The sequence below is a fragment of the Henckelia pumila genome, chromosome 3 (assembly GCF_033568475.1).
Source record: "Henckelia pumila isolate YLH828 chromosome 3, ASM3356847v2, whole genome shotgun sequence".
Classification (NCBI taxonomy): domain Eukaryota; kingdom Viridiplantae; phylum Streptophyta; class Magnoliopsida; order Lamiales; family Gesneriaceae; genus Henckelia; species Henckelia pumila.
In genome coordinates, this window is record NC_133122.1 from 88942087 (window position 1) to 88969037 (window position 26951).

At 34.3% G+C, this 26951-nt stretch overlaps 1 protein-coding gene across 1 annotated transcript; it reads right to left on the reverse strand.

Moving 5' to 3' along the window:
• Nucleotides 1-2303: 2303 nt before the first annotated feature.
• LOC140891425 (glucomannan 4-beta-mannosyltransferase 2-like) lies at nucleotides 2304-10181 on the reverse strand. The gene is made up of 9 exons (XM_073299903.1): nucleotides 9792-10181; nucleotides 8575-8673; nucleotides 5255-5507; nucleotides 4999-5109; nucleotides 4450-4586; nucleotides 3996-4109; nucleotides 3686-3888; nucleotides 2646-2858; nucleotides 2304-2526 (listed from the first exon to the last, which is right to left on the reverse strand). The coding sequence occupies exons 1-9, from the start codon at nucleotides 10122-10124 to the stop codon at nucleotides 2364-2366; spliced, it is 1626 nt and encodes a 541-aa protein (XP_073156004.1). The 5' UTR covers nucleotides 10125-10181; the 3' UTR covers nucleotides 2304-2363.
• Nucleotides 10182-26951: the final 16770 nt, after the last annotated feature.

Below are 26951 nucleotides of genomic sequence, written 5' to 3' on the forward strand. Positions count from 1 at the left end.
TTGGAAATTACATGCATGATTTTGGGGCGTACCTATAAAAAAAATGAAAAAAAAGAAGAGAAATATAAGTTAATTCCATCCGGGCTTGGACAATGATTGAAATCCTAATCATTCATCCATAGCTAAGTTTGCGGGTTAAATGGGATTTTAGCTCCATCCGGGCTTGGACAATGATTGAAATTCTAATTATTGTTCCATAGCTAAGTCTGCGGGTAATTATTGGTGCATAAAAAAATTAATTTCAAAAATCAAGAGGTATGTTTAAATCTCAAGAAAGTGCATGTTTTTGTTTGGGATTGTTGAGATGACAGAGTGCTGGATTGTGATACTTGCATTGAATTGTCATTGGTCGCTAAACAGTCTTAGGATGGATTCTTTTGAAGTTGCACGAAACTGGAATAACATGGCACACACACACGTTTGCGTTCAACTGACAGTGTATTGTGGACAATCGAAAGTTGTTTTGGTTTTTGGGAAATTGAAGTAGAGCTCATCAGAGGCTATCTTGAACATGATTCATTCATACTTGTGTCATTGCATTGTGTTTTTATATGTCTTGCTCGAGGGCGAGCAAGGTTTAAGTATGGGGGTGTTGATAAGTGCATTTTGTATGCATTATTTTGTGTTATTTTTATATTTATTTTGTGTGCATTCATATTGTTTTTGTGTGGTTATGTGTTTTAGTGCATGTGTGTGTATTTCACTCTCCCGGTTAATTTTGTAGGAAAATGAATTTTTGAAGAGTGAATTTCGGAGCAGCTTTGGTCGAAAAATAATTTTTAATTTTAAAAAGATCCAAATCCAATCTCCATTGTTCAGAATGAAGTTCAAGATGTTTTGAAGCTGCTGTCCAAATTTCATGTCGATCCGACGGCTAGAACTGAAGATATTAATTTTTCAAAATTGTCGCGCGGAGAACATATAAAAGAGATTTCAAAGACACAATAGGGGGGATTCGGGGGGTATCGAACGCGGAAGAGATTTGGGAGACGGCTACAGACGCAGAGAATTCATCTGGCGGCTAAGCTTTATCTTTCTTGTTCTTAATTTTTAATTTTCTAGTTTTTATTCTTGGTTGAGGAAGACGAACCCTTGATTTTATTTATCTTGTGAGATTCAGATTTTCATTGTTTGATTTTATTTGCGTATCAAGAGTTGTTCTGAATTGATTGCCATGCTTGTGTGTGAGATTATAAGGCCTGTGATTTTGCTATACAATCTAATGTTAAATTAGAATTCAAATCCGTAATTGTTTGAATCATCTAATTTGCGAAGCAACTACAATTAATAATCATCCGCTTGTGAGTTTATGAATTGTAGGGATAACAATTGACTAGGCTAAATACATCCGCTTGTGTATGTGTTGTCTAGATTCATCAGTTTTTCTAGTTTGAATGCTACCGTGGGTTTAAATCTAATCGCTTGTATTGGATTAATTCATTGGTAAGGGTTAACTTAGAACGCTTGTGTCTAGTTAACTAAAATTTAGGTGAAACAGGAATTAAATTTCCAATGGTGAATATTCAATGAGAATTAATTATTTTTAGGGAATCGATGATCGAATGAATAATTTCAAGGGTGTAGTCGACTGATACCAAGACTTGGAAGAATTTATTTTGATTTGTTTTAATTTATTAGTAGTTATTTTTTTAAAATCCAAAAATCACTTTTATTTATTTTCAGTATTTTTAAGAGCACAAATAAATTTCACTTTCCTCGTGGGAACGATCCCTACTCTCGCTACTACATGTTTATTTAGTTAATCTGAGTTGGGTTAATTTGGGCGTGACACGACTAAGCGCTACCAACACACCACTCACTGTATTTTCTCTATCCTAGCGTTTGACTTGAGCGTCGAAGGGGATACGTCAGAACACCTTCCGGCCCCCTTTAACACTCTTGTTCGTGGTTTTAGGCCAGCAGCAGTTCATCTTCTGTTGGAGGAGTTTCGTCAGCTTATTCAAAGAGATCATTTTATTGAGATATATCAATATATATATATATACACACACACTCACGACTTTCCTGTTTACAAAATTGAACTGCAGCTCTTCATCACAGAGAACATAAAAATTTCAAGCTCAAGTCTTCGATGTGGTTGAGCTTTGAAAGGGTATATTGTTCAGAAAACAATGAAAACCAAGAACGTACGCGAGTAATTAAGAAATGCTATTCAAACTCCCGAAATTGCCTTTAATTCAATGTTCAAATGATTATTCTAGAAAATATATATCTTGTAAAAGTTGCAATTTGTTTTTTAACAGCAATATAATTCTTCTAACACTCTCAAAGTCTACGAACTCTATCACCCTCAAATTCATAAAATATTCCTTTTCGATCGAGCCTCTCCCGTGCTATGATAATCAATCTAAATTTTGCAGGCCAAAGTAGCTGAATCCAGCAATTGTAAAGAAGATTGCTTGAAAGAACACGAATACGAAATAGTAGTATTCTTTTCCATAAACGAAGCCATAGCATCCACATGTTAATAGAACCATCGCGATCCCAAGCTCCGGTAGCAAAAATCTGAAAACAAGAGACACTAATTAGGTAGCGTTTGCATGTCAAATAACAATTACATACAATTATGTAATGGATTGATACTCAATTATATAGTTAATTAAGTATAAGTTTTAAAAAATAACCTGTCTGTTTGGACGTTGGATCGAACTTCATGGTATTTTGATTCGGTTGAATCAATGTTAATTTTATTGTTGAGTAGTGAATCTCCAAATTTTCTGGTCACAACCCATTCGTTGGCACTTCTAGCTCTGAACAACCCGGCGAATATAGCCTTTGTTCGGTGAAAAGACATTGAGATTTCAAGAAGGATCCAATGTAGAATAAGATAGAGTGACCTGATCAGAATCTCCACAAGAAATGGGAGCAATGGAAGTTTTGAGGTCAATTTCAATGATTCAAAAAGTCATGTATCGTCAACGTCTATGTTGTCAAATTTTATTTTTAACATGTAATATTTGTTTTTTGGGTAAATTTTAGTCATTTTTCCGATGTGGCGCTGACATGACACCAATGCGACATTGACATATGTAATATCACATCCGCATTTAGATCTCGATGAAAAATACTAAAATCGTAAAGAATTGGAAGATGCAAGACAAAAATTGAAACTTGCCAAAATAAAAATTAAAATCGTAAACAGACAAACATACAAGATAAAAAAAATGTTGTTTTCCCTTTTTTTAAAAAATAATAGACTGATTCTGAAGAGTACGTAGTAAAAAGATGTTCATTCATGTGATTTTTAAAAAAAAAATAAGAAAAAAAAATCGAAGCATGCACAAGTTGAAAATCCATGAAAGATCTTTTGTTTATTTGTTTCAAAAAAAACCTAATAATGTTTCGTCTTGACGAAGCATAGCAAAAGTATTCAGAACGTTGTCTCCACTATAAACCATGCATGCATGCATATACCATTTTAAAAAATTGTTCATAATTTTTTTTTTCACAATTAAGAGAAGGGAAGGAACACTATATATATTAACATAAAAATTGTTATGAGATGGGCTCATGGGTTAATTTTCTAAGACAAATTTCTTATTTAATCTGACTCATGAAAATATATTATTATTTATACCAAAAGTATAATTTTTCATTATAAATATAAGTCGAGTTGACTCATTTCACACATATATATTCGTAAAATTGTCTCGAGTACACATACCTTGGAGTTGCAACAATTGTGTTAAGTGCTGCGATGAGTAAAGGAACAAAAACAGCCTTCGCTTTCGGGTTATCGACTTCGGGGATCAGAATCGTCAATGGAGAAATTACACAGTAAGATAAGAATATTATGGTATGGCAAGTGATCTTTCGGACGAAGAAGAAATTGAAGATCATGTAAAGTTTCAGCCCTGGTGACATCTTCTGTAAATATAAAAACAATAATAGACGCATTATTATTATGTAGAAATATAACAATTTTCTGGGTTTTAATTTACCTCAAATAATTATTATTTTTAATCAAAATTAACCTTGTTCGTAGCAATTTGAATAAACCTGGTCCTGAATAAATTGCTTGGACCACAAGACCACCGATACTGCTGAGAACGGTATGCTTTGAAAGTACTAGGAAGTTCACTTTTCACCTGTCATTGCAATTAATTGAAAAAAATTAAACGAAATAATAACACTATTATCATCATCATCATCATCATCCTCTTTTAAACAAAACGAACAAGACAAGAAATTTGATTTGTTTGGCTAATTTATGTTAATTAATACTTTACAAGCCCCTTATATAATTTTCCCATTATAATCATCATCATCATCAGGCGTTAAGATAGGTTTACAAGCTCTTATCAAACATTTTTTAAATTTTATAAGTTGTCGAACAACTTATAAACTGTTTAAAGAAGTTATAACTAAATTGAGCCAAACACCTTATAAGTTAAAATATTAGATTTATTTATGTAAATATATATGAACCTGAAGTTCTCCTAGGTAAAGAAATTTCCAACCCTTGAGTGCGGCCCGTACAGCAAGATCTAAGTCTTCTGTTGTGGTTGCACAATCCCACCCACCAGCCTCATTTATTGCATCAATTCTCCATATTCCACCACTTCCTGCAGATAATTGTATTTTATATATATATATATATATGATCATATTTATTTTCACCTGCAGTGTCCGTGTTAATTAATTGTGTATGATATCGAACTCCGAACATGCATGTTGATGGTATGAAAGTTAATATGAAATTTTTTTAGGTTAATCGCACACACTACCACGAAATTGCTGAAAACCTATGTGACTATTAAATCACCGTGTTTTCACATTTGAGCATGCATCGGGGTCATGTATGCTCAAAATTTGAAAACATGAGGACGTGTGTACTCAAAATTTGAAAACACATAGGAGTTAATAAATCATTTTTTTCCATAGAAGAGTTGTAGCAATCTCGGGGTTTCATTGTGATGTTGACAAATTTGAAATTTTAACAACCGCAGATAACATCATTCATTATTAAGTACTCACCATTGAATCCGAAAAACCCGAAAGCGGATGATCCCACTTCTTGTTCAAATGTGAAATGGAAGTCCAATGACATTTCTTGCAATCTTGTGAACATGCATGTATCTGCATTCACTAAAAAAAATAGTCCAAGAATTTTATAATTTTTTTTTTCTTCGGAATTTTGATTCAGGAGATCATCTTGGAACGTCTCAATATCCAAGTAATACAATATTGTTTTTGGTCAAATTAACTTTAGGGACATGCACCATCGACTTACCGAATCTCCAACGAGCTTGCACCAAGCCAAGTTCAGGGTTGTGCACGAGAAATGGGATGGCTCGCCTCAGAAAGTCCGGTTCGGGTTGAAAATCAACGTCGAAAATGGCTACATATTTACACTGTTTCGCATAATCTTGCTCCATGCCTTGCTTAAGAGCTCCTGCTTTGAAACCCTCCCTAGTCTCCCTCGCATGGTACCAAATATTAATGCCCTCATTTGCCCACCTACTACATTCTTTCTGAATCATATCCTACAAAACATAGAATAAATACAACTTAACTTATGCATATATGCTCTGTCAAAAATCAAAATCTAGAAAATTAATATTCACAAATATAAGTGGGTTTGTTTGATTAGATTCCGTACAGGGGAAAAAAAATTTAATTCCGAATTTCGGATGTACAAAATATATATATGATTATAACTTGTGTAACGTGTTATCATCATTCTCGATCATGCCAAATTGGATTGTTCAAGTTGGCCTCTTTTAGGGAATGAGGGTTGTGCTGTAGTTCCCAGGCGCGGGATTTAAAGATGGAAATATGAAAATGAAGGATAAAAGTTGGAAACAAAAATATACATGGAAAATCTCTGGTTGTAATTAGAGTAAAAATCACGTACAACATGAAAAAATTAATATATATAATATTTTATGGGTTATAACAACTCTATGTGTTAGTTTCCAAACAGAAAAAGTTGCTATATATCTTGTTATAGGAAAAAAAAATAACTCAGAATTATTATGAAAATAACAATTAAATCACTTGAATATTTTGAACTGGAAGAAGAGAACTTGAGAATTGGACATCAGAAATTAGGGAAGAGGATCATGAGTTCTATTTAAAGAGCTACCCGCGGGTGCAAACTTAGAAAATGTCTTTTCCTTGCCATTGTGATTAGTCCTAGAATTAAAAGTAAGATTGATTCCTCATAATTTGCAAGGCCTTCTGAAAATCACAAAATAGAGAAATCTCTTCTTGTTTGTATCCAAGCTTCTCCAACCCATATTTGTCTATTTGCAAGTTTGCATAGCAGTCATATATTATGCCTCTGTTGCAGGTAATGCTACAATTTTTTTTTTAAATATTGAAACTCAGCTGTGACTGCACCCGTTGCAAGTATAAACACGTGACTGGTATCGATTTTTCTCTTATCCGGATCCCCTGCATATTCTGAATTCACATAGCCCCTAAGTATAAAATCCGATTCTTTAAAAACATAATACAACAATTAAGGTGTCTTAATGTATCTAAGGATCCTCTTAATTGTACTCCATTATCAAGTCTGGGATTTACCATGTACTGGCTAACTACTTCAAGTGCCAATGTTTGGTCTTGAACAGATCGTAACGAATAGTAAACTTCACACTACTTATGTATTTGGTACTTGACACATTTCTATCATCTATGCTTCGTTGCTAGGTCACATTTTTGGAGGATAACTTGAAGATAACTTTGGAGGCTTACTATCTTGCATGTTGAAGTGGTACAAAACTTTCTTTAAATAGTTTTTCTGGAAAGCCAAATCTTTTGTTATTTGTATCATCACGATCAACTTGCATCCTTGAAGTACTATTGTTTAATTACTGATTTCAAGCCTTTCGTTTCAAATTCCCTAGCCAATTTTCGTCCACATAAAAGAGCAAAAATAATATAATCATCATCACCAGAGCACTTGAAATATGCACAGAGGTCTCATTAAGTCTGTTGTACTCCAGGTTCCAAAAAACGGTAGGTGGTAGGCGGCGGTCACACCCACCGCCTAGCGCCTAGATTCTTAAGCGGCCGCCTAGGTGGGACCTAGGTGGTTTTTTTCTTTTTAGCCTAAATAACTTATTATTCTAGTTCAATCCATCTTAAAATTTCTCCAATAATTCATCTTTATCTAATTCATCAGCCTAAGTGGTGTTTTTTCAAGTCTAAATACCTAATTATTCTTATTCATCTTAATATTTCTCCAATAATTCCTCGTTATCAAATTCAACTCGAAATACATGACATATTTATCGTTTTCATGCGATACAAACTGATGAAAAAATATGTCAAATAATTTTTTTAAAAAAATTAAAATTAAAAAAATATAAAATATGATATGTTAATCTAGGCGGCCGCCTAGGCGGATTTTGAGGCGTCTAGGCGATGATTAGGCGGTCGTATGTAATAACTCTCAGAAACTTTAACTGTCTAAAAATCGAGGCGATGGACAACCGCCTAGCACCTAGACGCCACCTTTTAGAACACTCGTTGTATCCAAGTCTCATCATATAATCAAATCTCTTATTCCCACATTGATGCCTGTTTGAGACCATACAAAGATTAATTTGTGTAACGTGCAAACCAAATTCTCTGTCTTCGTTCCACAAAAGCTTCTAGCGAAAGCATATAGATTTCTTTTTCAAGATCTCCATGAAGAAAAAACCGTTTTCACTTTGAAGTCTTCTAGATGTATGTTCAACATTGTACATAACAACAATACTACTCCGATTTTGGTAAGGTGGACCAGGGAATAAAATATCTCATTCAAGTCATTGTCTTCTTTCTGAGCCTACACTTTTACCACCAATCTATCATGATCTTGATCTTATAGATTCATCTGTTAGCAATGGCTTTCCTCCCTCGTGGTAGTGTAACAAGATCCCTTGTTTTATTCATGTCTAAGGCTCCTGATTCTTCTTGCATTGATGTCATCCACATGGACGAATCCGAGCTTTGAGTAGCTTCATGGAAACTGCTCACCATCCTCTATCATTAAACAATATGCAATAATGTGTTATTGACATAATCTGACAGTCAACTTGGTTTTCCATCTAGAGTCGATCGCCTTGGTTTGGAAACATTAGACTCAACCGGTTCTTGCCCCTCATGCTCAGCTACTACTTCATAAAAAATTTGATCTTTGTGATCTATATTATTTTCCACCTGAACTTTAACAGTTTTTGAATTCAATGTGCTTCCCTTTTCTATTATACTCATCTGATAGGGTATCTGTATTGTGGAACAATCATGAATGATCTACTAATACTAACGTAATTGGGAGCATAATTTTGTGATTAAAATACCATAGGATTATCCATAAGAGGTCTTAGATCTACTCAGATTTACCTAAATAATGTTTGAGAGTGCTTTTAGTAAATACTTCTCAGCTTTTTCTTAATAAAATTTCACAAAATTTCAAAATGTTTTTAAGAAAAAGCTGATAAGTATTTCTTAGAAGCTCTAACACTATCCTAGCTAGTATGCTTATAATATTACCTTGCAAAGAAGCAAATAATGAGTTGAAACACATGGAGAATATGCATATATGTGTATTAATTGTACCTTGTTTGCTTGATCAGAGGAGTCATCGAGTACTTGAATCCATAGCCTATCTGCAGGCCACGAGAGTTTAGACGCTGCGCCAATTGAGAGCTTGTAAACCTACCAAACCCAACCCCCAAAAGACAAAAATTATTTCATTTACAACACTTTTGTTCCTCATCACAAAGATCGAGGGGCACAAAAAGAAAAAAGATCAAGAAAAGAAAAGAAAAGGAACGAACAAACAATATAGAAACTAAACATTATAAGTTCAAATTTAGCAAGTCAAATAAGCATGAAGAATCAAATTTATTACATGTCATAATTACGAGATTATATCCTAAACGAAGCCTTGCTTCTTTCTAGGTGGATATACATCCACATAGGTTCCATAATTTTTTTTGTACGTAGTTTATATAAAATAATAAAATTGACGGTCCTAATTTGAGAAATAGGTACCAATAACAAGTCGATATGGACGAGTTCTAGAGTATTTGATATGTGCATCTTATAAATCTAACATATAATATGCATAACAACCATTTTATCGATATTAATTCAACGATAGCCTTTAACTGGTCTTTTTCGCTGCTTTTATTTTAAGGCTTCGTTTGGTATGAATAAGATTAATAATCATTGTTTTGTCCAATGTTTGGCTCAAGTTCTTCCAAGGATTAGTGACATGTATCATTGTCTAATCCAATTATATTGATTTTAAATTCTTATATTATTAATCCATCGTCATTTAATCCATGAACCAAACAGTGCCTTGATAATTAATAAGCTTTGTAATAAGGAGTCACGCACAACAAATTAGCTTTCTTTCAATTCAAGTGAGATGGTCTTAAATTTGTAAGCACTTGCATTTTTTTTAATGTCAATTTATAAAATTCCTCATGATCATAAAAGTGCCAACAAAAAAGATTTCGAGAAAAGACCGAAAGTTAAGTGTTGGAAGCAAAACATGAAATGTTCAAGAGTGTGACATGAGAAACTCCTTTGAGCAATCATTTTCCAAAAGGCTTCTTGACTATCATTAAAAAAAATGTCATATTTTCAAAATTCATGTACGACGACAATCGCAAGGTGACGGATCTTTTATTCGAATTTATCAATTGAAAAATATTAATTTTTATTATAGATATGATCAGCTAAAACGAGCCATCTTAAGGATATAAATTCACAAGAAAATATCGCAATAACAGTATGAATCGAAAAAGAAAACAATAAAAACACACCTCAATTTCATTGGCAACCGGTATCTGAACAAGAACGAAGGGAAAGGCCTCATTCCCACACTCCAAATCATCCTCAATCTCTTGAAACTTAAATCTCTTATGGGGTGTTTTCCAGAATAGCTTCACAAGTACACTCAAGACCATTAAATGAACCCACTCCAAGGACAAAAAGAGTGACATTAAAAAGCAAATATACAGGCTGATTCTGAGCAATGGAACCACAAAAAACAACTTGATGATCCCCAAAATCTGCCCAATTCTCCCTGAAATGTCTCCCTCTGTCCATCCCCGAACCCATTCGAGCACTATATTCTTCGCATTAACTTCAACCATTGTGAATGCTCTTCTTTTTAGAACAAGCAAAATGGCTTGCTCTCCTTTGTATTTCTAGCTTTTTATGGTAGTTTGTGTTTTTGTTAAATTGTTCTGCACTCCATAAGTTGTTTTTCAATTATCGCTTCCCCCTATTAAAGTATGGATTTATAATATATACACTGTGTTTGGAATCACGGAATTGCATTGGATTTGGTGGGATTTGAAATTGAAAATACCATTTTAGTGTTTGGCAAAACAAGATTTCAAAACGGGATTGGTATTTGATGGGATTTCATGAGATTTCATTTAACTAACTAAAATTCTTATAAAATTGATCGGATTTCATGGGATTTGAGTTTATAAAAATAATAAATATATTTTAATAATAAATATATATACGTTGGTTATAAATTTTAAGTTTTTTTTCAATTTTTTTTTACAAAATATCATTTATATAAAGTTTATATCATCAAATTCCAAAATATATTTTAACTTTTTTTTCCAAATACCAAAATGGAATTCCAATTCCATATATTTAAAATCCAATTTCAATTCTAATTCCAATTCCAATTCCAATTTCAATTCTAATTCCAAATCCTATTTTTTAGATATCCAAACACAATGATAATATTTGCTACACTAGCACTTATTTAATTACTAATGTGAGCACAAAACATTCAGATTCTGACATGAAATATGAACTGCTAGTACGAAGCCACTCAAATGATTTTTTTTTAAAATATAAAAATAAAACAATATTTTGCTACTCTAGTACTTGTTTTACTAATTTGGGCACAATGAATTGCTAGTACGAAGCGACTCAAATGATTTTTTTTTAAAAAAATATATAAAAATAAAACAATATTTTCGTACTCTAGCACTTGTTTTACTAATTTGGGCACAAACATTAGGACTGAGGATTTACAAATTTTTGTACCAATCAACTAAACTATAATTAGGTATACAAACAATGATTTCTAGTGTATTTAAAAACTAACATTTGTTGTAAATAGAAAGTTTGTGGCACTAATTTTACAATGTAAATACAAAAAAATTTCAAATTGAACATTATTTACGAATCGATACTAGATCAGTTTATTCAACGGGAACCACACTATTCGTAAACAATTGTTTGTATATTTTAATTATTTATGCAGGTATGCAAATTAAGAGCTCTACTATATAATATATATAATTTTTTTGAGGACATGCTATTTAAAAAATCACTTATTTAAAAATAATAATAATAATAATAATAATAATAATAATAATAATAATAATAATAATAATAATAATAATAATAATAATAATAATAATAATAATAATAATAATAATAATAATAATGTGCACTGCCCTAGGTGCTAAGTTATAATTTTCTGACCACTTTATATTTAAAAAACAACCACTCTATTTCTAAACATAATTTGTTTTATCCCCCAAAATCAATTGTTTTTTAGGTTGAATACACATGTAAATACATCTATGATCTATATTTTTCTCTCTTGCATTGGAATTTTTTCTAAGCGTATTATTTATATTCCAAAAAGTGTTAATCACATTCCATTTTATATAATTATTTTATAGATTGACATTATTATCTTTACGGGCCATTCGACCCTGCAGAGGGGGTAAGCCAATTTTCATCCGGGCTCCACATGAAAATTATGGGGCCCGGATGGAAATTGGCCAATTCGGACCATTCAAATACAGAGGGGGTAATACCCCCTCTGTAGGGTCGAACGATCCTATCCTTACATGTTTTTTTCTAATTTTGTGATGGAAATATATTTTTTTAAATTTTACACATTTTTCCTATTTTATTTTATTTAATGACAAAATATTATATTTAATATAAATTATAAAATACAAATTTCATATATAAAAGAGCAAATAATTTTCAAATTAGAAATGTTTTATATCATAAATCATCTTCAAATATCATTGCATTATTATGAACGCTTTTATTTTAAAAATATCTCAAATAATTTATGTAACTAAAAATTTATAGTATATTTCTTGATTTGATTGCCAATTAAATTAAATAAGTTTAATTTATTTCAAACAAGTAACATCAAGTTAATAATTAGTAAATGAATATAATTTATTTTTTAAAAAAATAGTATAATCAATACGTGAATAAAAAAAATACTTCCATCTAGAACTTTATCAAATTTTTTCTCCCATTTTGAAAATTTTTAATGAATTTAAATAAAATAAATAATAATTTTAAAATTAAAAATAAAATATGAGATAATTAACTCTAGTTAATTATAAGTATATTTTTATTTAATATTAAATTATTAATTTGATTTAATCATATGAACTTTCGGAAGAACTTGAGATATAAATATTAATATATTAAAGATTTAAACTTAAAGTGAAATTGTACAAAATTTGATTATATGTACTATTAAATTAAAATATCAAAAACTTTGAATATAATATTAAGATTAATCGTTAATATGGGAAAGTATAAGTTTCGATTTTGGAGAATCAATCAAAATTTTATATATATATATATAGATAAGCGTATATTTGTCAATTAATAATGAAATAAAAATGTGAAATGGAGTATGATTGGTCCATTTATCTTGTTCACTTTTTTTTGGTCCATTTTAAATATATAATTCAATTTTCATATTTATTATTGTTTTATTTTTTATTTTATTAATCTATCTCTATTTAATATGTTCATTACTGAACATTCATGAAATAAGTGAAATGAGAACCTTTTTTTTTTTTTTTACAAAATTTACCTTTTTAATAACTTTCTATTATTTACCATACATTTATTAATAACTTTCTAAGATCTACTCCAGCTTAATAAAGACCACACAAACAATATTTTATATGCGAAAAGGGACTGTGCAATCAATTTCAAAAAAAAAAAATTAAAATATTCTAACACGCACAGGCTGTACATGTGAGTCTGATCTCATGAATGAATAGAAAATATGAGTGACGAATCTTGTCTCGTATATGACTAATGACCCACGTGATCTCAAATTCGGTCGTTATCCATTATTATTGTGCATCCCCAGATCGCACCAAGATCCCAAGATCCTATCAAAGCCCCAAATCAACATTATTAATTTAAAAGCAATTTCGAATTAATAATTTTGATTTTTTTTAGCTATTGATTGTCTTTTTAATCTGAGTTCATAGAATAGATAAGTGTTTGATTAATGATTAAGAGTTTGTTTCTCTTAACAAATTTAAAAACGAGCTTGTCATACATGACTCACTTAATATAGTTTAATTGAGTAGCTTAGTTTACAGAATATTGCGTTAGTTCATAAATTTATCAATAAATAACAAATTATAGCAGCTGTAGGTTTTGTTACCACGACGTAAAAGGAAAAAATCGATAACACGTTTGTGATATGTATCCGAAATTTAACTCATGAAAATCCAAAATACCATGATGAAAAGCCACTTATTTTCAGAACTTAGCTCTTGGGTAGAGCCGTCAATTCGTGAGCTGACGGGCCCGTTTAGAGTTGGGCTCAAACGGACCGATCAGTTTGGACCGTGGGTCACAGTGCGGAGGGGCAAGTCGGTCCGTTCAATTTTTTTTGAAGAATTTTTAAAATAATATTATAGTTAGCATTTTTAATATTTTACTAGTCGTATCAACACACACGCAATGTATGTGTTGTTAAAACATGAATATTTATTATTATGTTTTTATATATATTTTTATTTCAACATATTTAAATTTAAAATTAAATTGGAGGCACAAAAACGAAGAAAAAAGCATGGACACATAAAGCTTAAAATAGAGATAGATATTTTTGTTTTTGTTTTTGTTTTTGTTTTTATTTTTTGAGGGTATTTTAGATACTTTGTCTTTGTCATCATCGAACCAATTTTAATTCGATTACTACGTAGTGTTTTCTTTACTAATATTGTAAGATTTATGGTTAATAAGTTTTGAATGATTATAATTTTTTAGAATGATTTATATATGTTTATTAAACTTTAATAATTTATGTATTATTGATTAATTTTGATAACTTATATTATTTATAAAGATTTATGTATATGGTTGATGAATTTTAAATATATATCATTTATAATTGTATATATATGATTTTTTTAAAAAAAAAATCATATTTTAAAAATTATTTTTTAATTTTTTAATTTTTCGGCGGGTTGAGGTTTTTCGAACCTGTCAAGACACTCGAACAAGTTTAGAGGCGGAGCCAGTGAACGTTTATGGAGGTTATTCGTCTTGTTTTCTCTTTATTTTTATCTCTTGGGTTTCCAGATGCAGTTCAGTATGGTTGTATAACAATTATTTTGAGTTTATGTTTTGGTGACCGGTTGTATTATGTCGGGTGGCTTTTGGATTTACATTTGATCTACGTTTCCGTATGTGAGACCTCGATTCTAAACATCTATTCTCGGATTAAACAATCAAATAAGCATACAAGATTCAAGATTGAAAGAAAATAAAAAAAAATTCATTTGGACAGATCCTCGCTTGAGCGGTAAAGAACACCCGCTCTAGCGAGCAAAACTCTGCCCGCCTTCTTGAAGACCGCTCGCTCGAGCGGTGGAACACACCCGCTCGAGCGAGAAAAACTCTGCCTCGCACACAAAAAAAAATGCTCGCTCGAGCGAGCTCAAACCGCCGCTCGAGCAAGACCAGTTCTGTAATTAAAAACCAGCTTTTGCTCTACAAACCAAATTTCAACTCGAAATTTATTCAATACATAACGAGGTATAAAATACATGCAATGACAACATTCAATCCTCAATATTCGAATATTTGATACAACAAACATCAAACAATACTATATAAAATAAATCGTCTACGTCTCCCCTTCTTGGTTAAGGTCGATTAACCAAGGATCCACTAGCACTTCGAACATCTTGGTTTTGATGGCTCCAAGGATAGTCGTACAACTCAACACGATCACCGCGCCGACAAAACTCATTACACTTGGCCTTAAGGGCCCCAAGGATAGCCGCAACAACAATAACAACTCGGGCTTCATACTCGAGAATACAACAACAATTTTTTCAAGCACTTATTACAAGTCGATATAGATTGTGGGACTTGAAATAGGCTTGAATGCTTGAAGAATTGCTTTCAATATTGTTTAGAGAGGATGCGAGACTCGAATGGAATGGGATGCTTCAAATGGCCTCGGAATGCGTCTACTTATAGTTGCAATTCGGTTGCTATCGGAGCTTTCGGTACTTCATCGGAGCTTCCGTTGTTGAGCAGATTTAAATTAAAAAAAACTTCGCGCTAGGTGAGATCAAAACTTCCGGTACTGCATTGAAGCTTCCGTTGCTGCTACATTAAATTTTTTCGGCCAACAGATCTCGAAAACATCCCTTGATTTTTGGTGCCTATCGGAGCTTCCGTTGTCACATCGGAGCTTCCGTTGTGCATGCTTCCGGTCTGCTTCCGTGTTGGAGAACGGAGATCAGATCAATCAGAATTGATACCCGGTGCAGCGGAAGTTTAAAAATTTTTATATGGAACGATTTCATAATGGGTATCAAAACTTTACGATTAAATTGTGCGTGTAAAAATTAAATCACAATTAAATTTTTACCTCCAATCTCGAAACGAGATTATGGACACCAACAGATTACTCTGCTCTTGTTGTATATCCCAAGAACTGATGGACGAACAATTCTTCAATCAGGTCCATGAACGGAAATTTAATCCCTCTGATAGATTGCACTAAAAAATCTATCAGAAGTTTCTACGAAGAGAATTAACGAATTTTATCCGTTAAACCAGACTGCAAATTCAAAATTCACAGGCTGGAATTTTCGAGCAGAGAGGAAGAGGGGGGGCGGCCACTTAGAGAGAAAAACAGCTAGGGTTTTCGAAAATTGTGACCTCTATTTTTTAATTTCTGTACTGCAATAACTTATTTATAATGTGGGCTGCTAACAGCTTAGGGCCCATTAGTCATAAGTTCAAGCCTGACAAGCAAAGCCCGCATGTTCAGAAATTAATATAAAATTCATCGTGACTCAGATTGATAAACCAATTCCACCAATGTGCACAGAAACCATTTCTGCATCTTTTAAAGTCAAGATAAATTTTTTGAATCCGAATTCAGTGATTTCCAAAATTGCCCATCCCTATGTCATTTTAGGAAATCTTACTCCCTCTACTCTTAAATAAGAAGTCTCACTTCTTTGTTCATTAAATTTAACTCTTTAAATTTAACTATCTCAACGGGGATTAAAAATCCATTACTTGTGTGACCCTCAATGGTTCAGGGATACAGCTAGTCGTGGGCTCACAACTCCTTGTGACTCGGAACAACAATTTCCGACTTGCCCATCGAATCATGGTAAGAGCGCCTAGCAACATCGCCCCATGATTCCCTAGGTATCACTGATAGTGCCTGCAAGAACCAATAGATTTTGGTTAGCGTAGAGTACGGTCCCTTCATCCATATATCCCGATCGAATCAACAACCATTGATAAATCGAGAGTCGTTCGAGATTCGATAACTATTCAATGCATTTTGAAGATCAAATAGTGACATTGCATGTGTTACTAAGAAACCATTTCTTAAAACACATCATGTACTCTTGCCAGAGATTCGTAACACTAATATCTCCTAAGATTGCATAGGATATCCACACTCGCAAGTATGTGGTGAATCCTTGACAACAAAGCATCGACTCCTATATGTGTCATAACCGTACCCAATCCCGACACCTGATGACCCCAATAGAGTCGGTAAACGAGTCAAAGCACAGTACTAGCATATAGAGTCTCAATGATGTTTCAAGTAGTAAGGACTAATGGTGTACAACCAAAACCGCGGACTTTATCCACTCGATAAGTGATAACCACTTGGAAAATCCGGATAGGGTAGTTCGATCATTCATCGTATGAATATTCATTTGCATGCTTTGAACATCTCTATGTTTCATACCAATGAAACGTGGTACTCGGCATCGCAAATGCTAGTTTCAATCTCGAGCGATCCTTATCCTTATTTACGGACGGCTCAATCGACTAGAAACTGTTTAGAATATACAGTGACTATAAGATGTGTTTCATGATAGTCATCCCCATGTACTACCACATCTTACATACATTATAGTATATTCAAGGTCTTTATCAAAACAACAATAGTATATCACAATATAACAATATGAAGAAAGATAAAGTGAACGCCATTATAAAAGTGTAAATTATATTAAACAAAAGATTGTTTATACATAGAGTCATCAAAGCCCTTAGCCACAAGTTGGCTCACCGGGCACCCACTCTTTCAATCTCCCACTTGCCCTAAAGCCAACTAGTCATACTACGCAGTCTCATTGCTTCGCGATGTTTGTCAAATAATGGTCCTGGCAAGGGCTTAGTAAGTGGATCAGCAATATTATCTGCAGAGGCCACTCTCTCGACAGTGATGTCTCCTCTTTCCACGATCTCCCGGATGATGTGGTATTTCCTCAGTACGTGTTTGGATCTTTGATGAGACCTTGGTTCCTTTGCCTGAGCAACGGCACCCGTGTTGTCACAGTACACCGGGACTGGACCAACAACTTCAGGAATGACGCCCAACTCTTGGACGAAATTCCTCATCCAAACGGCCTCTTTAGCAGCAGCTGATGCCGCAATGTATTCTGCCTCAGTGGTGGAATCCGCTATGGTGTCCTGCTTGGAACTCTTCCAAGAGACAGCACCGCCATTGAGCATGAACACAAATCCAGAGGTTGACTTCGAGTCATCCACGTCACTTTGGAAGCTAGAGCCGGTATAGCCTTCCAATTTCAGTTCTCTTCCTCCATATACCATGAACATATTCTTAGTCCTTTGTAAGTACTTAAGAATGTCCTTCACGGCTTTCCAATGCATTTGACCGGGATTAGCTTGATATCTGCTTGTGACACTCAGAGCAAATGCTACATCCGGTCTGGTAGATATCATCCCATACATGATACTACCTATGGCTGACGCATATGGCACATGTGCCATTTTCTCTATCTCTTCATCAGTCTTGGGACACATAGGCTTGGATAGAGAAACTCCATGACACATAGGTAGATGTCCTCTCTTGGACCCATCCATTGAAAACCGTTTCAATATGGTGTCGATGTAGGTTGCTTGAGTGAGTCCTATCATTCTCTTAGATCTATCTCTATAGATCTGTATCCCTAGAATATAGGATGCCTCACCCAAATCCTTCATCGAAAATCTACCTGATAATCATATCTTTGTTGACTGCAACATCCCTACATCATTCCCAATGAGTAAGATGTCATCAACATAAAGTACTAAGAATGTCACAGCATCCTTAACTACTTTCTTGTACACGCATGGTTCCTCCGGGTTCTTGATGAAACCAAAATCCTTTATTGTTTCATCAAATTTTTGGTTCCAACTTCTTGATGCTTGTTTGAGACCATAGATCGATCTCTGAAGCTTGCATACCTTATGCTCGCTTCCCATGGATGTGTATCCCTCAGGCTGCGTCATATAGATCTCTTCCTTAATGTTTCCATTAAGAAATGCAGTCTTCACATCCATTTGACATATCTCATAGTCATACCAAGCAGCTATGGCAATAAGGATTCTTATGGACTTGAACATTGCAACTGGTGAAAAGGTTTCATCATAGTCAACTCCTTGTCTTTGAGTATAACCTTTCGCCACCAATCGTGCCTTGTAGGTCAATACCTTACCATCAGGCCCAAGCTTTCTCTTGTAGATCCATTTACACCCTATTGTCACAATTCCATCGGGAGGATCTACTAAAGACCAAACTTGGTTTGTATGCATCGAATCTATTTCCGACTGCATAGCTTCAAGCCATAAATTTGAATCCGCATCAGAAATTGCTTCCTTGAAGTTTTTTGGATCACATCCAACGTCGGGTTCATCTTGATCTCCTTCAAGAAGAAGACCATATCGAATAGGAGGTCTAGAAGTCCTCTCGGATCTTCTAAGTATAGGCGTGTCCTCTTAAGATTCTTGAGGTATGGGATCATTATTTTGTATTTCGGGTTCTTCTTGAATTTCTTCGAGTTCCATCATCTCGCCTTTCTTATCCAATAAGAACTCCTTCTCCAAGAAGGTGGCATTCCTTGAAACAAACACTTTTGTTTCAGTAGGATGATAGAAATAATATCCGATTGAATTCTTCGGATACCCTACAAAATAACATAAGGTGGATCGACTATCCAACTTATCTTCCACTGTCTGCTTCACGTAAGCAGGACATCCCCAAATCCTCAAGTACGAATACTTAGGAGCTTTGCCATTCCATAACTCGTATGGTGTTTTATCCACTGCTTTGGTGTGGACGTTGTTCAACAACAATACCGCCGTTTCAAGCGCGTAGCCCCAAAATGAAGGTGGAAGCTCATTGAAGCTCATCATGGATCGAACCATGTCCAACAAAGTTCGATTACGACGCTCCGATACACCATTCAGCTGAGGTGTCATAGGAGGAGTCCACTGAGAGAGAATCCCATTCTCTTTCAGATAGTCCAAAAACTCGGTACTTAAGTATTCTCCACCTCGATTCGATCGAAGTGCTTTAATGCTTTTACCTAGCTTGTTTTCTACTTCAGCCTTGAATTCTTTGAACTTTTCAAATGCTTCAGACTTATATTTCATTAAATATAAATACCCATACCTCGAATAATCATCAGTAAAGGTAATGAAGTAGGTGTGGCCAAATTGAGTACCAATTCTAAATGGACCACAAACATCTGAATGGATCAAATCCAACAGATTTTGACTACGCTCAGGTTTCCCCTTAAAAGGAGATTTAGTCATTTTTCCTTTCAGGCAGGACTCACAAGTAGGTAGAGAGTTAATATCAGACATATCAAACATGCCCTCTCCCACTAACTTTTTCATCCTCCTTGAGGAAATATGACCTAGCCTAGCATGCCAAAGGTTTGCCGGGTTTTGACTATCAATTTTCCTTTTGTTCGTTGTTACCGGTTTATCAACATAATTTATTGGAACGTCTTTTAATTTTAAGTTATATAGATCGTTTTTAAATTGTTCACTTCAAATCAAACATTCATTCTTGTAAATATGGCAAATCCCATTCACAAAATTACAAGAAAACCCATCTCTATCAAGCATAGAAATAGAAATAATGTTTTAATGAAATCTTTGGCACAAATAAAAAATATCTTTCAAAAGTAACTTAAAATCGTTCTGCAAAATTAAATAAACATCTCCCACAGCTTTAGCTTCAACTCTAGAACCATTTCCGAGCCTCAGCTGGGTCTCACCCATTCTAAGCTTGCGACTTCTTGTCATCACCTGCAAATCATTGCAAATGTGAGATCCACATCCGGTATCCAATACCCAAGAAGTAGTATTAAGTGAAACATTTATTTCAATATAGAACATACCCTTCGCAGTTCGCAACTGCTCTAGATATTCCTTGCAGTTACGTTTCCAATGACCGGGTTTCTTGCAGTGATGGCAAACATCCTTGGACTTTTCCATGTTTGAAGCCTTTGTCTTGTTCTTCTTCTCGGGTCCGGTTTTCTTGGGTGGGGCAGAATGTTTCTTACCCTTTGTATTTGGCCCCTTCTTAGCTGAAGAAGAGGAGCCCACCAAGAGAACTGGTTTATCCTTCTTTAAAGTGGCTTCATATGTTACAAGCATATTGACCATCTCTTCAAGGGAGACCTCTATCTTGTTCATATTGAAATTCACCTCAAATCCGTCAAACGAAAAAGGAAGAGAGAGAAGTAATAAGCCCACATTGAGTTCATGCTCCAATACCAAATCAAGCGTTACCAACTTCTGTATGAGCCAAATCACTCGTACCCCATGATCACGGACCGAATCTCACTCCCACTATTTTAACGATTTCACTACCCTCTAGTGAAAACGGGAAACTGTTTTCCTTAGTGGGAACATGGAGTCCAATTGACAAACTATGGTCCCGAATAATATCAGCCAACCATAATTTTCAAAAGGTAGAGCCCAATTGCTTCCAAAGCAACCTCCACGTTTTTACCTCATGTCCAATAAGGGCCCAATAATATGACGCTATTTATTGTGACATGTCAAGATGATCCATCAATATTAAGTTGTGATGAACGGTCGCCATGTGGATCCCCCAATAATATGAGCCGATCCCATGGGAGTTCCACCCAACTTACAACATTTGTCGATCCAATGTACAGCTTTTCGATGAACGGGCCCCCCAATAATATGAGCCGGACCGTATCCGCGGGTAGCATCTCATACATTGATCGTTGATGGAAGGTAGGAACATTTAAACAATTTTAAATTTTTTTTATTTATCTTGATATCAATTTTAAATCATATTTAAAATGAGGGATTTTAATTTTGAAAATTTGTCTCATCATTTAAAATTTGTATGCTTGCGGGATTCATACAATTTAGTCTAAAATATGCATACAACGATAATATCATATATTATATAGGATGATCGATTCCATTTCTAATCGACCCGTGGTTGCCAATCACGAGTCTAAGTCCAATCCTAGGTAATATGCAGGTATGCAATGCAATCCTATTACATTGAGCTTCCAATTTACATTTCTTCAGTCTTTATTGTCTACTGGGCCCACCTCCGTCTTCAAATCTTCATCTCCCACTAAGTCTAATGTATTTACAATAAATAACTATGAAAAGTAGGGGATACATTTTAAGAGGTGGGAACGGGCCATAAACCAGACCCACTTTTATTACATATGACAATTCATATTGGGCCATAAACCAGACCCATTAATAAATCCAACAACAATAAAAACAAATGTAAATTCCTAACATACACCTACAAAATTGGTCATGGCAATCGATCATCCTTATCCAATAATATTTAATTCAAAATTAATTTATTGGATAACATGCAATGGCAATTAAATTAAAAGGATAAAATCATATTCCATATATAAAATCTTATTTTACATACAAAATCATATTTTATCTTTTTATCAAATAAAATCATATTTTACATATAAAATCCAATTTTATACATAAAATCATATTTTACTCAATATTTCCATAAGATCATATCTTATCATCAATTGTACCAAAAATAATTAATTTCATAAAATCTGATTTAACGGATAAAATCTATAAATTTTCCAAAAATTCAAATTTATCCAAAAATCAATTTTAAAATTTTCGGACTCGAACAATTCGATCCGACGCCTCATGGACCAATCAAAATAATTTTTGATCAGACCAAAAATAGAATTTTAACATATTAAAATTTTAATTTAAAAATAAAAATTAATTTTCCCGGGCCGCCCGGGACGCTCCCGGGCTGCCCGCGCCCCAAAGGGGCTCGGGTCGGGCAGCCTATCGCTGCCCCTAGGGCAGCGCCGTGCACTGCCCAGCGCTGCGCTGCGCTGGGCAGCGCCGAGCGCTACCCTGTGCAGCGCCGTGCGCTGCCCTGGGCAGCGACCATCGCTGCTCCCCGGGCAGCGATCCAATCGCTGCCCGTGTTTTGCCCGAAAAAAAAAATTTATTTTTAAAAAATTTATTTTGTTTCAAAAACCGAGGCTTAAAAATTTTTGTACAATCGATTAATTTAATCGCTTGATCTGAGCAACCTGGCTTTGATACCACTGTTGGAGAACGGAGATCAGATCAATCAGAATTGATACCCGGTGCAGCGAAAGTTTAAAAATTTTTATATGGAACGATTCCATAATGGGTATCAAAACTTTACGATTAAATTGTGCGTGTAAAAATTAAATCACAATTAAATTTTTACCTCCAATCTCGAAACGAGATTATGGACACCAACAGATTACTCTGCTCTTGTTGTATATCCCAGGAACTGATGGACGAACAATTCTTCAATCAGGTCCACGAACGGAAATTTAATCCCTCTGATAGATTGCACTAAAAAATCTATCAGAAGTTTCTACGAAGAGAATTAACGAATTTGATCCATTAAACCAGACTGCAAATTCAAAATTCACAGGCTGGAATTTTCGAGCAGAGAGGAAGAGGGGGGGCGGCCACTTAGAGAGAAAAACAGCTAGGGTTTTCGAAAATTGTGACCTCTATTTTTTAATTTCTGTACTGCAATAACTTATTTATAATGTGGGCTGCTAACAGCTTAGGGCCCATTAGTCATAAGTTCAAGCCTGACAAGCAAAGCCCGCATGTTCAAAAATTAATATAAAATTTATCGTGACTCAGATTGATAAACCAATTTCACCAATGTGCACAGAAACCATTTCTGCATCTTTTAAAGTCAAGATAAATTTTTTGAATCCGAATTCAGTAATTTTCAAAATTGTCCATCCCTATGTCATTTTAGGAAATCTTACTCCCTCTACTCTTAAATAAGAAGTCCCACTTCTTTGTTCATTAAATTTAACTCTTTAAATTTAACTATCTCAACGGGGATTAAAAATCCATTACTTGTGTGACCCTCAATGGTTCAGGGATACAGCTAGCCGTGGGCTCACAACTCCTTGTGACTCGGAACAACAATTTTCGACTTGCCCATCGAATCATGGTAAGAGCGCCTAGCAACATCGCCCCATGATTCCCTAGGTATCACTGATAGTGCCTGCAAGAACCAATAGATTTTGGTTAGCGTACAGTACGGTCCCTTCATCCATATATCCCGATCGAATCAACAACCATTGGTAAATCGAGAGTCGTTCGAGATTCGATAACTATTCAATGCATTTTGAAGATCAAATAGTGACATTGCATGTGTTACTAAGAAACCATTTCTTAAAACACATCATGTACTCTTGCCAGAGATTCGTAACACTAATATCTCCTCAGATTGCATAGGATATCCACACTCGCAAGTATGTGGTGAATCCTTGACAACAAAGCATCGACTCCTATATGTGTCGTAACCGTACCCAATCCCGACACCTGATGACCCCAATAGAGTCGGTAAACGAGTCAAAGCACAGTACTAGCATATAGAGTCTCAATGATGTTTCAAGTAGTAAGGACTAATGGTGTACAACCAAAACCGCGGACTTTTTATCCACTCGATAAGTGATAACCACTTGGAAAATCCGGATAGGGTAGTTCGATCATTCATCGTATGAATATCCATTTGCATGCTTTGAACATCTCTATGTTCCATACCAATGAAACGTGGTACTCGGCATCGCAAATGCTAGTCTCAATCTCGAGCGATCCTTATCCTTATTTACGGACGGCTCAATCGACTAGGAACTGTTTAGAATATACAGTGACTATAAGATGTGTTTCATGATAGTCATCCCCATGTACTACCACATCTTACATACACTATAGTATATTCAAGGTCTTTATCAAAACAACAATACTATATCACAATATAACAATATGAAGAAAGATAAAGTGAACGTCATTATAAAAGTGTAAATTATATTAAACAAAAGATTGTTTATACATAGAGTCATCAAAGCCCTTAGCCACAAGTTGGCTCACCGGGCACCCACTCTTTCATTCCGTTCTTCAGTATAGCGGATCTTCCGTTGTGCTGTGGTAAGGCAACGCCAAATTTTTCTTTTATCTCGAAAAATATATCCAAAGACTTGCATAATATATCTTCAAATTAATTAATTTTAATTATTCCTGCAAGTTTCTCACTTGAAATCGTTAGAAATATTTAACCTAGTTTTGTAGTCATCAAAAAAAAAAAAATGGGACATGTTAATGCATTAAAAACATTAATCTCAATACACGAGATTTATATGTGTTTAAGGCGTCACATACAAAGAACAATGTATCTGATTTTCTGAACAAGCTAGTGAACACAAATAAGTTTGAATAGTGTAGATTTTCAAGTGGCCTAGCAGAAACGTAAGCAACAAGGAATGTCAAGATCGAAAGGATGTGTTGAGATATATTTGATACTTAATCAAATCTTCAAGTGGGAGAAATATTGACAAGTTGCATGTGAATGCAATGATTATGTTTCAGATGAAGTTGCATGTCTCACTGTGTTTCCAAAGAAAAACAATACTATCTTAATACAGGAGAAAATTATTATAGTGAAATCTTTTCATCTTTCTTGTGATTTTACCCTAATAATTTTTAGGAATTTTCCATATAAATCTCGGTGTCTATTTTATTTTTTATTTCTATATTTTCTATCTCAAGATGCCGCTTTTGGTACTAACAGGCCATGGAAGAAAACACCACAGTCACAGACTAGAGGAAAATGGGCACTACGACGAAGAAGGTGAGGAGGAAGAATCGGAAGAAGAACAAGGTGAAGAATTTGAAGAAGGCGTTAGCATTTTTTAGAGTTGTCTGAGTTATTGTCTAGGATTCAGTTAGTTCTTCCAAACATGATTAATTATACTGCATTTTATAAAATTTTCATAATCATTTTTGGGGTTAATGAAATTCTACCATGCATATTGGTAATCATGGACGGACCCATATAGGGTCCAGGGGGGCACGGCCCCCCCTCAATTTTTCATATTAATTTTTATTATATATTTGTATTATTTATTTAATTAAAAAAAATATAGTACATGTCAATTTTAATTCATATTGGTGTTATATATTGAAAAATAAAATTATTTAGTGACTTATCAAATAATATAATATTTTATTAAGTATTGATGACAATATTTTAAATTTTCTGTTTGTCTTTTAATGATATAAATTATGCATTCGTAATTTTTTTTTTTATGAATTGCATTGTTTAACATAGTTATATTTTTATTTTTACTTGAATTAAATTTTTTTGATCTCTCAATTTTTTAATGTATTTAGCTTGTATCTTTTTAATTTTAAAATTGTTAACAGATATATTGACAAAATAAACTAAATTTAATGTATACAAAATAGAGAAAACAAAGTGGTCACCTAAGCTACCACCCGACGGAGCAACACGTGGATCCGCTCTTAATTGCATCCTCTCAAAAAAATTTCTGGGTCCGCCTCTGTGAAATATCAAAATCATTCATCCAAGGGTTCACATCACATATGCATAATTAATATTATAGGGTTGACATAACAAATGAGTTATTGTCTAGGATTCAGTTAGTTCTTCAAAGCATGATTAATTATACTGCATTTTTATAAAATTTTCATAATAATTTCTGGATTGATTGTATCTTTTTTTAATAGAGCGGTCGAATACCTGTATTACTAATTGTAAAGGCAACTTGATCTAATACAATAAATTATTGGATTTGTGATCCACTTCAAATTCCAACGGATGGATCCGAACCCGTACACAACTTTGTATGAACAATATTGAAAGACAGCATTAATTCATATATATGATCATACTAATTAAACACCCACAAGATACTTCTGAGAACTAAATCTGAATCGAAGACAAAACTTCAGACAAAAACGTCAATATGCCACCACCACTTTCCGCCAACGCCTCCACCGCACCGCCAGCCTCCTCCGCCAAAGCCTCCGCTGCAGCGCCACCTTCGAATTCTTCGGCGGCCAAGAACCCCTCCAATGCCCCACCAGCTTCGATCTCTTCTTCTTCTTCTTCTTCTTCTTCTTCTTCTTCTTCTTCTTCTTCTTCTTCTTCTTCGCCCTCTTGATCTCCACCATGGCCGTGATGCCCGCCGCCTGCAAATAGTTTCTTCTTCGCCTTCTTATTCAATATCTTGTGCATAAAACCCGTCAAGTGACCGCCGCCATGCTCCTCCTTACTCTCGACGCCGGAATATTCCTCGGGTTTGTGGTCATCGGACTCCTCCTTATGGCCGTGGTGGAAGACATCGTCTACTTTGTCTTTAATTTTCGACTTGATCTTCTCTCGCATCCCCGACGACATTTTTTCTTTAATTTCTATTCACAATATATATTCTTATATATATATGATTATATACAACGTTTGATATTATATGTTTTTTCAGATAGCATAAGAATGTATGCATATGTTTTGA